This window comes from Lontra canadensis, unplaced genomic scaffold (assembly GCF_010015895.1).
Source record: "Lontra canadensis isolate GAN:19392208 unplaced genomic scaffold, GSC_riverotter_1.0 scaffold97, whole genome shotgun sequence".
Lineage (NCBI taxonomy): Eukaryota > Metazoa > Chordata > Mammalia > Carnivora > Mustelidae > Lontra > Lontra canadensis.
The window spans coordinates 4,594,393-4,607,916 of record NW_022631091.1 but is presented as its reverse complement, the minus strand read 5'-3'; the positions used below and the strand labels follow the sequence as shown (position 1 = coordinate 4,607,916).

Here is a 13,524-nt window from a genome sequence, read left to right as displayed (position 1 = left end):
AGCCTGGCAGTCAGGATAGGCCCAGTTACAATGCAGTCACAAGTGCTCTGAAAATCTCAATGGTTAGATATAACAATCACGGGGTTCTTTTTTGCACAAAGTTTACCACTGGACCAGGGGATGGCTTCATACCTTTGGGTTTTTGTTTGTTTGGTTGGTTGTTTTTTGTTTTGTTTTGTTTTGTTTTTTGCTTAGCTAGTTATGAGTTGGGATTTTGTCTCTTACACTTGTAAGGGCTGAAAAACAAACACTGGGATTTTATTCAATGGAAAGGACACCATTTCAGGAGAGAGTTACAAGCAGAGCCAAGGGTTAGAAACAGTATTAGGATTGACTTCAGCACTGATTTGGGCCCTTAGCTGCTTCCATTAGAAGACTCCTGAGTGAAAGCTTGAAGGTGGACTGGCAGAACTCCTTATTTCATGAAGGGCAAGCTTAGGTGAGGTAAATGAGGCCTCTTATTGAAAGCCAAATAGGGGTTTGGCCCAAATAGGGCTCAAAACAGAAAAAAGGTTTTCTGACTCCTTGTGCAGCCATCCTTCTTTTGCTTTACAATTTCTCCCTCTCACAAATAAAGGTTAAATAGATTTGAGGGTGACTTACTTATAAACCACTTAACCACCCAGACTTAGTCTTTAAGTGGAAGTCTTTAAGATCCATAGTTTCCCATGTTTCATACTCCTGCTGGGGTAGCTGGTGATGTTCTGGATGAGATTGTATTTTGAGTACTTGAATGAGAACCAAGTAGAGATAAATCACCAGAACTTCAGCGGGCAAATAAATCCTTGATTTTTTTTTTTAAGATTTTATTTATTTATTTGACACAGAGGGAGCAAGGGGCTCAATCCCAGGACCCATGACTTGAGCCGAAGGCAGTCACCCAACCAACTGAGCTACCCAGGTGTCCCCCTGCCCTTAGTGTTTTATGTTACTAAGATTCTGGGATAGTTTCTTCAACAAAACTTAGCCCTTACAGGCAGATGCCTGCCGCTATGAGTTTCTTTTTCGTCATTGGTATTTTAACTACTTGACAGCATTTTCAAGAACTTACTGTGTTTCAGGCTGTGTGGAAGGTGCTTTATTTGTTTCATTTGTTAATCATTTTAGTAGCCCAATACAAAGTTCTTTTCATCACTGTTGCACTTTTAGGGAAACTGAGATTTGGAGATGTAATAGTTTGTTCAAGGTCATGCTGTGTGATTCCAAATCCTGTGACCTTCATGGCCTTGCTCTCCCTGACTCACTGGGCTGCACTGCCTGGCAAATATCTATGATCTCCTGATGTGCGCCCAGCTCTGTACTAGGTCTGAGGATCAGAGCATGAGTCAGAAATAGTCCCTGTCCACAAGATTAGGATTTTACGTAGAAAAGGAGAAATTCAAGCAAGTAAATACAATGAAAGGTTAATAAAAGTGATGCAGTATAATGGGTGCTGGAAATATTTGGAATCAAAATCTCTTTTCCTGTAAGGTTTTGGACAAGTTCTCACTCCCCTGCCCTCCCAGCTAACCCTTCTGGCTTCTATTTTGTCATTCCTAAAATGGGAGAAGTTTCAACATTTTTATAAGCTATAAAATGCAGAAGGCTACCTACCTCAAAATAGCATTAGCATGGAATGCATGAAGCCTTTAAAGTTCCTGGCCCTCAGCAGTGTACAATACATGGCAGTTCCCACTTGGTTTTAATGATTCAGTGGAAGATTTAGGGAGAGCACAAAGGAAGGAGCATTCCATTTGAGGGAAAAGAAGCAGAGAGTTTGATGCAGAAGGTGAAGCTCTGGTTTGAGTTATTAAGCAAAAGTTATTTTACTCTCACCAAGGGTAGGAAAGGGAAGTACATCCCAGGCTAAGGGAAAATAGCATGAGCAAAATTATGGAAGATTTAGGGAACTGCAAGAAGTTTATTATTAGAGAAATATGGAGCACAATAGGAGAAATGGTGGGAGATAATGTTTCGCCAGGTGTCCTGGGCAGACTAAGTTCAGTGAACTCTATTGCATAGGCAGTAAGGAACCACTGGAAGGGGTAAGTCTGTGCTGTGGCTTGCTTGCTTGCTTCCTCCTTTCGTGTGCATTCTGGAAGTGTGGAAGCATTGTCAAAGGTGGAGTGGAGGAGTGACTGATGTAGGAAAGGAAGCCAGTTAGTGGACTGCTGTAGAGAAGCTTAAACTAAGGCAGAGGGAATGGGATGGAGAGAACAGACAGAAGCAATGCTAAGGAATTAAAATCGTTAAAGATGTGTTTATAAAGTTTCAGAAGTAAGGGAAAGGAGGAGTCCAGGAAAGCTACCAAGTTTTTGGACTTGGTGAACTTGCACGAGAAGTGTGTACTAAAGATGAGGAATGCAGAAAAGAGTTGTTTTTCTGAATGCTTCTTAACTGTTGCATTTTTTGTGTGTCAGGATTATTCACTTAGAAAACTCAATGATGTGAACAGTGTACTAAAAGTAAAAGGAGAAATTCCACTGCCCTACATGACCTGGTAGTTTTTTCCCTGCATGTTTTCAACTATATACACGTGTAATGATCCCCTCAACAGATATAGTACCTTTGCAACATTCTTTTGTCATTTAATAATCTAGGACAAGGAGCTTTCCAGCTTGTTCCACTTAAGTGCACAGAGATGGAACTCCTTCATTCATTAGTGTAAAAAAGTAAGTGGTATCCCACTCCATTAGGAATGTTTCCATTGATTTCTTTATGTTTGCACTTGCAAGTAATGCTACAGAGGACATTCGGTGTATCTACCTTTGCATGCTTTTGACAGTATGGAAACAATTTTCTTTGGAGGCTAAGTTCAGTTTTGTAATGCAGCTTCTGGGGTAGCCCGGTAACGGGCATTCAGGTGCATATGTCAGTCAGTCATTTGGGTCAGAAGAAGCTGGTATTTAGAAGGGAGAGTTGAACTGCTGTCAAGTATGTGTAAGATGTCAAAGTGTCAACAGTGCTTGAAGCTACAGACAATGATTTACTTATTGAAACTAGTTTCTTGGTGCCTAGTGTTTATCAGGTACTGTATTATCTTTGGGATATGATGGCCTCAGAGAGCTTTACTGTAGAGTGAAGAAGAAGGCAATTACATGAATATTACTTAGTAAATTTACTGTTAAAAATTGCAATAAAGGTTGCAAAAGAGAAGAACTGGGTGCCAGGAGGGGACCTAATTTTTAAATTCAGAGTAGGCAAAGCCTCCCTGTTTGTCACACATTCCTCTCTGCTAATCCTAAATACTATTTTCTTTACGTACATGTCTTCACTGTTGTACTTCATATGTATCCTAGAAGGAGCCAGCTCTGTAAGAATTGGCTTAAACAAGTAGAACTTTTTCCAGTTTGGATGGTTTGGTGTGGTTTTATTTCCTGCTTCATCTAATTGGGGGACAGCGTTCCACTGCTTGCTTATACAACTTTTTATTTATTCATTTCCCAGTGGATAAGCGTTTAGGTAAAAGCTACTTCACAAACAACATGGGATTTGCCTCTTTCTCTACATTTCCAGTGCTGCTTCTGTTTCCAGTTGTCAGTGAGCCGAAGGCTGCCACCAAGTCACTCCTTGGAGGAGCGCCCCTCCCAGTCCTGCAGGTGTACTGTCCCTCCCAGACCTTCTGCAGATGCCCATCATCTGAACAGTATGGGAGGGGCTTAGAATCCCAATGCCTTAGGAGGGACTGCCATATCTGAGCACCAAGTGTTTGCAGGAGGATTTTTCTTTCCTACTCAAAAGCTTTCCTTCCCACTTACGGGTATTTACTATTTTCATCCTTCCAGCTACAACATGGGGTGTTAGAACTGTCATTTTTGCTAATTAATTTTTTAATTTAATTAATTTAATAATTAATTTTTACTTCTCTGATCTTTTTTTATATTTTATTTATTTATTTGACAGATAGAGGGACAGGGAGAGAGGGAACACAAGCAGGGGTGGGTGACAGAGGGAGAAGCGGGCTCCCTGCTCAGCAGGGAGCCCGATGATGGGCTCGATCCCAGGACCCCGAGATCATGCCCTGAGCTGAAGGCAGACCCTTAACGACTGAGCCACCCAGGCTCCCCATCTCTGATCTTAACATTTAACTGTTTCTTGGAACAACACGGGTTACAGTTGCCTTGGCCCTTGTGTCGCTCAAGTAGGATACCTGTTTATAATAAGTATCAGTGAGTTTCTAAGGAGTTGCCCCAGGATGTAAGCCCATAAACCTTTTGGTATGTGGATTTTTCCTCAACATAACTGCACAGCAGCATCCTGTGGGGGACCTTTGATTGTTGTCCCAGACTTATTCCTGCAGACTTGTCAGACAATACAGTTAAAAACAAGATATCCATGGGTTACCAAAGGTGTTTCATGATATAGCTGAAAAGGAGGCATTTCATATTACATAATTCTTTTGTTCTTAACATGAAATTTGTTTTTTAGTTATCTCCCTTCTGAAGGTTAGTTTTGTTTTCATGTTGGAGGAAAAACAACTTCTGATATCACATAAATAAATACAGACTAGCTTAGACTTTAGCCATCTTTCAGTGAGAGGCTGGTATTGTATAATTTAGGAGCACTGGATCTTTGTGGGGCTGAACTTCATATCATAAGGATGTTTTCTTTATGAAGAACACAAAAATATCTCACTTGGCAAGTATCACCAGGACTCCTCACTCACGTCTTTGCCACGACCTTGGAATGGGTCTGCCCAAGTGCTAGGCCTGGAAACTTCACTTCCTGGTACATCTTCCTCTACTCCAAGATAGTGTTCCCAGTTACTTTCCATGGTGACCAAATTGCCTGTTGGCAGGACACTCCAGGGGTACATATATTCATTAGGCTGCAGAGGCCAGCAGGGTTACTGTCCTGGGACAGCTCCTGTGGCTGGAAGCTCATCTGTGTTTGGTTGAGAAAGAGTGTGACATGGGTTGGAGCGATGGGTGGGTCTGGGACTGGTTTAATGTCTGTGTCATCACCGCCTGACGCCTTAGCTAGAGCTGCTTTCTTGACTTATTTTCCTGTCCTTGTAAAAGCCTATGGAGACTGCTGGGCCAGGCGAGTTGTACAGAGAGAAAAGGCAGCAAGGAAAGTACAGACTGGTCGTATCAACCTGCTTTGCTCATTGTATACGATCTTAGTACCCAAAGATATTGATTAGAAAAACAATTTTCTCCTTCATTTCAGACATCTACCACAAAACAAGAGTGATTGCACCCAAGGTCAAGTTGGTACTGCAGTCGTAGGTAGGGCTCTTCAGAATAGAACTCTTTATGTTTACGGAGACTTCGAGAAGAGACAGTGTCGTCATGAAGTAGTATTAATAAATTAGGCAGGCGTGAAGAGACTGTACTGGTTATTTACGCATGAGATTAAAAACATCGGAGAACAGCCGGCCTGACTAATTGATGTAAATTCTTTGAAGGACTAAGAAGTTGTCTATTAGCAAGTTCTCAGTGTAAAAATGTCAAAGAGTGGGCCATCTAGAGACGAGGAAATCTTAAAAGTAATTACTCTCCTGAAATGATTTTGAAGGAGAGGACAACTGGATCTTGAAGTATTGGAGTCTACCGATTTTTTAAAAAGATTTTATTTATTTATTTGATGGGGGGGGGCAACAAGCAGAGGGAAAGGCAGAGGGAGAAGGGGACTCCTCGCTAGCAGAGAGGTCAACATGGGGCTCTATCCCAGGATCCTGGGATCATGACCCAGGCTCCTGGGATCATGACCCAGGCTAAAGGCAGAGGCTTAACTGACTGTGCCCCCCAGGTGCCTCTGGAAGTCACTAGTTTTTGTGCATTGACTTCCTCCTTTCCACTTCCTAGGGCAGTTGTAAGCATTACATACTATAATGCCACTAAGTGACATAAAACACGGAATAGCACACAGCAAACACTCAGTAAAGTTAGTAAATTATGTGTAATACAGAACTGTTTGCAAAACAAAATGTTAATGCAATTGAGTTTGAGTAGCTGAAGGAAGAAATATGGAAATCCTACTTAACTATAAATCTTTGAACACTAGATTTGGCTAATACTGCTTTCTGTATCAGGTATGTTTAAAGCATTAATTCCTTATTTGTGAGGCAAGAGTGGAGGGAACAGACTAGGAGCAGTACCTGAAGTACCGATGTGTGATTATGTGCGGTAGAGTCCCGCCTGAGTGGCTGGAGGCAGCTTAGTAGGTCCTGTGGACACGCCTGAGGGCACGCACTCTTCTGTGTCCTTGATTAAGTGGTCTCAGGACATTTACTGAGTGTGTGTTGTGTGAGTGAAAGGTGTGATGAGGAATGGATGGAAGTCTGCCAGTGGGAGGCTCTGTGGGACCCAGAGAGAAGGGTAGGGTGAGGCAGTGAGGGGCAGGGAGCCTGGCAGGATCTTCCTGGAGGGGAAGAGAGAGGAGAAAGGGAGCTCTGATTTTGTAACACTGAGCCCAGCAAGAAATATTTGCTGTGCTGTAAACTGAAGGACACATTAGGACACACACACACACACACACACACACTTTGGTTTCTTAAATAGAAGCAAAGACCCTCAGAAGACAACCCACTTTCTCATCGGATTAAGTTTTACCCTGATCTTAAAACCTCACCTTACAGAGAACTCATTCACTGCCATTTTCATGGACAGTCGTGCTTTAGAACTGGGCACTGGCTGGCCACTCTCATTCAACGAAGTGGTTAGTGTGTTGGAAAGGCCGCAGGCCCTCTTGGCAGCGTGTCCCCACGTAGCGTGGAAAACCTAGGAGTCTTCCCTGGAATCCCCAAGGAGTGAAGTGATTGATAGTAAGGTGTCAAATTCTCGTTCGGGTGGGAAGTGTTGATGGAGAGCGACGAAAGCCTCTGGCTGGGAGGGGTATGAAGTGTGGTGAGGTGAAGATTCCACGGTTGGACTGTGATGTCAGCGGCGCCAAAGGGAACAAGCTCGTACTCAGTGTCGGCAGTTGGAATCTGTTGGAGGGCGGTTGGTCAGTCCTTGGCCTATGAGATCGGACAGTGGAAGACCCCACTGGTGTCAGCTTTGACTCCAGGTAGAAAGGAAGTAATCTAAGGGCTTGTGCAAGTCTCTGTTCCCAGGACAGTCCGCAGACCTGATGCCAACCCTAGGAGTCCGGCTGCTGAAGAGGCCAGGGAGGCCGGCTTAGAGGCTCCGAGCTGGTGGCCCGAGACGTGTTGCTGCTCCTGCCTTCGAGCCCTGGCCGTTAGTGCTAACTGTGGTATGGCAAGAGTATATGGTGAGGAGGGGGCTTGTTCAAATGAATGCTTATTAAGCGCTTACTGTGTACTAAGGGTTCTGCTAATCCTGTTGAAAGACTCTGGGACTCCCCAGAGTCCGTGATGATACCACAGTGAAACCAAGGCACACCTAATAGCTTCCTAATTAATGTGGGTTAAATGGTGGATGCAGTGACTTTCAAAGGTTTCCTCCGACTTTACATAACTGTGAGAGGTCACGACGAGGCCCAATGGGAACAAAACCAGAACAGACTGTAACATTTCTCCAACAGCCGTGCAGGAAGGGTAGTACTGGAGAAGGTGGGACTGTGGGGGCACCGTGCCTTGGTGCAGCAGAGAAGCATTCAGCCCAGTCACAAGGGAGGGAGCTCTACTGAGCAAGGGCTGCACACAGAAGTCTGGCTACTGTCTGAAGGAGAGGGCCATGGTGCCATGTGGCGGCTCCTCTGTGTCACTGTGTCTCACCTGCCTTTGCTTTCCACAAGCATGGGTTACGTGTCAGAATGCCTGGTGGTCACAGTAGGGGAGGGTCGGCATACAATTCATTATGATCGTATCCTTTAACATTCATCCCTAATTGTCCTATAATACAGCAGTTCTGAAATGACCTGAAGGAAGAAGACATGAGAATGTTAGGCTGTCTGGGTTAGAGCTGAGGTCGATCTGGAAGTTCTTTATGGGAAGGCTTTTGTCTCACCCAGGAAGGATTGGAGAGGTGCACCTGGGTGGGGGTGGCAGATGGGAGGAAAGGATTCCAGAAAGACAACTGGAGATCCTTTCCAGAAACAAGAGAAGATGCACTGATGCAAAAAGGTAGTCATGATGCATTTGTCTTTAAGGTTCATAGCCATGCTCCTAGCTGGTAGCAAAAGCAAGTTTCTGACCCCCCGTCCAGGATCAGTAGTTTAGAGTTTTCCTAATTTTTTTGGAAAAAGTATAGAGATAATGGAATTCTTTTTCTTTGAAAATGGATTTGTGATTCGACCCATTGTATGAGCTTAACAGAAAACAGAAGAACCCAAGGAACCATTTACTGAACAATTACCATGTTCTAGATAGTTTATTAAGAATTTTACACCCATTATCTTTATCAATTACAATGATCCTTATAAGATTGCTACTCCTTTTTAAAAAAGACTTTATTTGAGAGAGAGAGAGAGAGAGCGAGAGCATGAACAGGGAGGAGCAACAGGGAGAGGGTTAAGCAGACTCCCTGCTGAGAGGGAAGCCCAATGCGCGCTCCATCCCAAGACCTTGGGATCATGACCTGAGCTGAAGACAGATGCTTAACTGACTGAGCCACCCAGGTGCCCCAGATTGCTACTCTTGTGACCACTATTTTATAGATCTGAATCTTAGGATGAGTCCATTGCCGAAGGTCAAACAGTAGGGGTCATACCATTTGTACTCTGATTACACATCAGGGGAAGAATTTCCTTTTTCACAGTATGAAACAGCTTCTGAACAACTGTTTTAGTTTGGAAAATTTTAAGTACAGTTTTTCTAAAAAGTACTTTGTCATTTGTTTTTCCTGTTTGATAAGATACTTTGATAATAAATTGCCAATACATTTGCCTGTAACTCTTCAAAGTTATATTTTTAACATCTCTTTGATATTGTTAGTCTTATGGGGCAAGCTCTCTCCAAAATGTGGAAATGAGAACAGAAATTCAATATGAGTAGTAAGGCTTGCTCCCAAAATTGCACGAAACTAAATTTTACTGTTCTCAGATGCAATTACAGATTTGCCAAAATATGTATTGGTATTTTAGATATAACCAGTGAATTGACAGGTTTGGGGGTTTTTCCTAAAAAAATTATAAATGGAAAGCGTCTTTTTAAATTAGACATGTGAGTGGTTTGTTGGTGTGACTCATGGCCTCTAGTGAATGATAGCATCAAAGTTTGGGCCAAGTTTCTTTGTAAAGTTTGGGAGAATGGAGGATCAGGTTGGGGTTGCCAGCTCCCATTGTCAAAAGAATCTGGGTTTTTAGAATCAGATGGACTTGGTTCAAATTTCAGCTTTGCTCATCTCAAGGTACTGGATTGATTTTGAGGAAGTTGTCTAACTTCTCTGAATTTCAGTTTCTTCATCCATAGATTGGAGGTAATCCTGACTTCACAATCTGGATCTTGTTTAGCCCTCCAGCCCTACCTCCTGCCATCCCTTTATGTACTACTTCTCTTTCAGTGCATGGTTCTCCAGCTTAGCACAGACTTTCACTGCATCACAGACTGTCAGTTCTATTTTTAGCAATGCTAAATTTGCTCATGAGGTTGAGCTGGTGTCCGCCAGATGTCTCCACGGTAAAGGTATCTTTTCTCCTTTATGAATCTTTACTCCTTTATGAATGGTTTGTGGGACGATACTTTGAGATGGTGTGGATATCGTATTTCTCAACACCCAATCATTCAAGTGGTTTTAGAATTCATTGATTATCTTTGCTTGAATTATTACTTTGAGGTTTACAGAATGATGTTTTTTGAAAACTTCTACTCTTCCTTCCTCATTTAAGTTTTGAATTATCCTATAAAGAGCCCCCCTACCCCCTTGCTTTGGGTATCCATATGGACCCAGGAATTCCTTTTACATTCAGTGTATAATAACACATTATCATATTTATTCTTGCTCCTTTTATATTTAATGTGTTACAACGCATTGCTGTATGTATTATTTCTGATCCTCTAACTGCCCCAGATTTGGCCAGTATGAATCCTTTCATATCCTTTCCTTAGGCAGTTTCACGTATCTCCCATTAGCTTAGACATTTCTTGCCTTTCTAGCACAGATTTTTCCATATTTACTTTATGATTTCCTATCTCAGACTGGGAATCAGTCATTTCTCCAAGAAACCTTGGTGCTATTTATTATTTATTTATTTATAAAAAGATTTTATTTTTTCATTTGACAGACAGAGATCACAAGTAGGCAGAGAGGCAGGCAGAAAGAAGGGAAGCAGGTTCCCTGCTGAGCAGAGAGCCTGACACAGGGCTCGATCCCAGGACCCTGAGATTATGACCTGAGCCGAAGGCAGAGGCTTTAACCTACTGAGCCACCCAGGCACCCCGCCTTGGTGCTATTTAATGATAACAGTATTTGGTATCCAAGACTTGAGCACTAGGCGTGCTCACTGCAACTTGGGTGTTATTTCTTTGAGGGATTTTTTAGTCTATCAGCTAAAAATATATGTATTTACACAAGTTTATTATTTATTAAACAATGCTGTCTCCAATTGAAATCCAATACCATAGGGGTCTTCCTCACCAGGAATTAAAAAAATATATATCAAGTAATCAGTGTAGAAAGCAGTTAATAGAAACCTTATGTACTACAGGCTAGTATGATTTGGTAAGAATCTCATTTTACACTACAAGTATTACTGATGACGTAGCTCACTTAGAGTAATTTGCTTTGTGAGTTACGATAGCACGAGAAGTCTGAGGAAGATTTTCATTGTGCCTGGAGTTTTGACTTGATACTCTTTACTTCCTTAACTTACTAAGAATGACCTACATGACTTAAAACATTAGTGTCCTTACAAGATGAATGCCATAGGGGTACATCTGCCATTTTTAAATTTCTTAAATTATAACGAAAATCTATTAAAACATAAATATTTACTAATAAGGCTTTAAAGATACTGAATGTGACTAATTTAATATTAGCTTAGATTGCTGTCTTAATATTAGCTGTAGATTTTGCTGATGCAACAGTCAATACATGCATTGTTTGATTTTTAAAAATTTTTATTTTATTGTGGTACCTCATTCATGCTTATTTTTTTCATTTTAGAATATTGGATCACATCATCAACTCTCCTAATTAGGGCATTTTGAACTTTACCATATATGTGTGAGGATTTCAATTAAAACCATTTATCCTATAATGAATTTTTTTATGCGATAGTATTTTTGTCTATCTGTATTTTAAAATAGGTATTTGAGATCTTTTTGTTATGAACACATGATATAGTCTTTTATATAAAAAGCACTGACGAATGAATGGGTCAGCTTTGTGGATTAAGTTCTTCTGGCAAACAGCATAAAACCCGTTGAAAGCAATGTCAGGTGGGTTAGAGCCTTCATTTATGTCAGGCTACTTGATATTCAGCAGCTACTTTCAACATTTTAAAGTATCTTTTGAAGAGCTGTTTAAGCTCTTCGTTTGTGTGTCCCAAGTGTGAGGTGAACTTGACATTGCCTCTTGGCCAAGACTGCAGAGCAGGGCAGGACCAGATGAGTAATGCTTGTGGTGGTTCAGATCTCTGGCAACCCATTCTGTGCAGCTGTGGTTCTTGTTATTGGAAACCTTGGGCTTTGAGTGAGAGACAGCAGCCAGTACTAACAGGTTTACTATAGTAGAGCAAAGCAAAACAAAAACAATAAAATAATTTCTACTTCGACACTGACTACAATTGTACCAATTTTATGTCAAGTATAAAATTTAAGCCTCATTCCAAGTTCTGCCTTGAAAAAAACAGCAGAGGCATGCTGACAATACTTGTCAGGCAACATGCTTGAAATGTATTCAGCTATTTCTTGGGCTTAGAAAGAAAAGCCCCCTTTGTGCTGGCTATTAAGATTTATAGACAAGAAGGCTGCAGTGCCTTCCCGTTTGAAGGTCCCGTTTGACCATGCTGATTTATAACGAATGTGCAGAGTCTCAGTTTCCCTTTCACTCCCCTCTCTGCTCCTCCTCCTCCTTGAAATACAAATACTTTTTGTCTTGCTTTACTGCTTCTATAATCCAGGTGACTAATACGATACAACGACAAGTATCTGGGCAAAGCAATTCTCATTTTTTAATTTATTTTGATTTAAACACTTTGTTAATTGAGGGGGAATAATTTTATCATGGCTATTATAATTGAGTAAAATGTCTATACTTTCTTAAAAAACAATGCTTTAAGTCATTCCTAGTGTCTGCGCAAATACCCAAAGGTAGCTTAAATGAAGGTGTTTTACTTCATATTTATCTTAGAATATACTTGCCTTGATGGCAGGGCAGTCAGTAAAATTATAAAGCTAACTTTATTCCCCTCATTTCCCAATAGTTTAATACCACCAAGATCTTTCTCTAGTATCAAGCCAAGGTTGACGGGCTAGGGGGGGAGGTCTTTTCTCCTAGTGTCTATTATAATAATAAATTAGTTTGAAATGTTTAGACATATAGTTTAAAAAAACCAAACAAATGAAGCCATCTAGTTTTTACAGCAGTATTTAGCAACTTTATAAATTATATTAAGAACGGAAGATACATTTCTGGTTGATGATATAAAAAATTTAAGGCTAATATTAATTAAAATAGAATAGAGTCACGTAGTTTTATAGGAGTGGCAACACAACCAAAATGTAAAGAAAGCATTGTACTTGGAGTAAGAAATTCTCATTTTGGTTGCTGGACCTCTGAGACCTACAGGGCTCTGACGGTTTTGTTTTCTGGGTGTTTCTGTGTGCAGAGACCTTTATCATGTCTTCACTTCATTTAACCTGCGTCATTTGAGCCAGAATTCTAGAACAGAAGAAATAATCATCCCTCTTGCCTGGACGACATGTAAAAATTACGTCGTCTTGTTTTTAAACAGCACTTTCCCAAAATACTTATGTCTTAGTTCTTCAGTTACATGTATCCGGTAAAGAAGAAGATAAGTCATTCATATGTTAAATTTGGTGAAACCTCCAAATTACTTGAAACACTTGTTGATGGATTTAACTCCTCTAAGGTCATACATGATAATCTGACAAACTGGGACCAGAAAGACTTTTTGGAGGAAGCCTTTTGAGGCTACATTAAATGTAGCATTCTATGCTGTCTGCTATAAGATTGACTAAATCTTATTACTAGTTATTTCTAAGGAATAGAAGAATTTCAGTGTATTTGTTAATGTTGTTTGTAAAAACTTTAAGTAGTCTGCATGTGTTTGAATCTTTTCTAACTCTGCTCTAGGTGCTCTGTGAAAATAAGGTCCCCTCTTGCCTGCCCTGATGTACAGTCTTTTCTCTTCTAAGGTATTAGCCCGGAGTATCCCTCACATCTGGCCTTCATTCAGTATGGCTGGATTTGGAATTTGCTATCTGCTAGGTTTCCTGTAATCTTTACTTGATGAAACAGGCAATGATTAAATTTTCCATCAGTTCTGCTCATGTTAATAAAATGAAACAGTGAATTAAATGAGAAATTTCTTCATCTTCTTAGGGAATAAATGCTGCAGGTTTATAGCAAAAGTAACTAATGCCCATATAAGACCTGAGAGCCTAAGGAAATTCCTCATTCTGGTTTCCTTAAACTTTTGCTAAGGATGAGCAATTTAACTATTAAACTAAAA

General features: G+C 40.8%; 1 protein-coding gene across 5 annotated transcripts in view; it reads left to right on the top strand.

The window, feature by feature from the left end:
* PDE10A (phosphodiesterase 10A) overlaps positions 1 to 13,524 on the top strand; it is a 569,965-nt gene that overhangs the window by 319,745 nt on the left and 236,696 nt on the right. Inside the window, exon 1 of one of the 5 annotated variants that reach the window (XM_032837204.1) lies at positions 6,886 to 7,197. The exons of the other annotated variants lie outside the window; for them this stretch is intronic. Coding sequence (XP_032693095.1) covers positions 7,182 to 7,197 — 16 coding nt within the window. The 5' untranslated portion in view covers positions 6,886 to 7,181. Of the gene's footprint in view, positions 1 to 6,885; positions 7,198 to 13,524 lie in introns of those variants that run through there. 5 annotated transcript variants of the gene reach the window in all.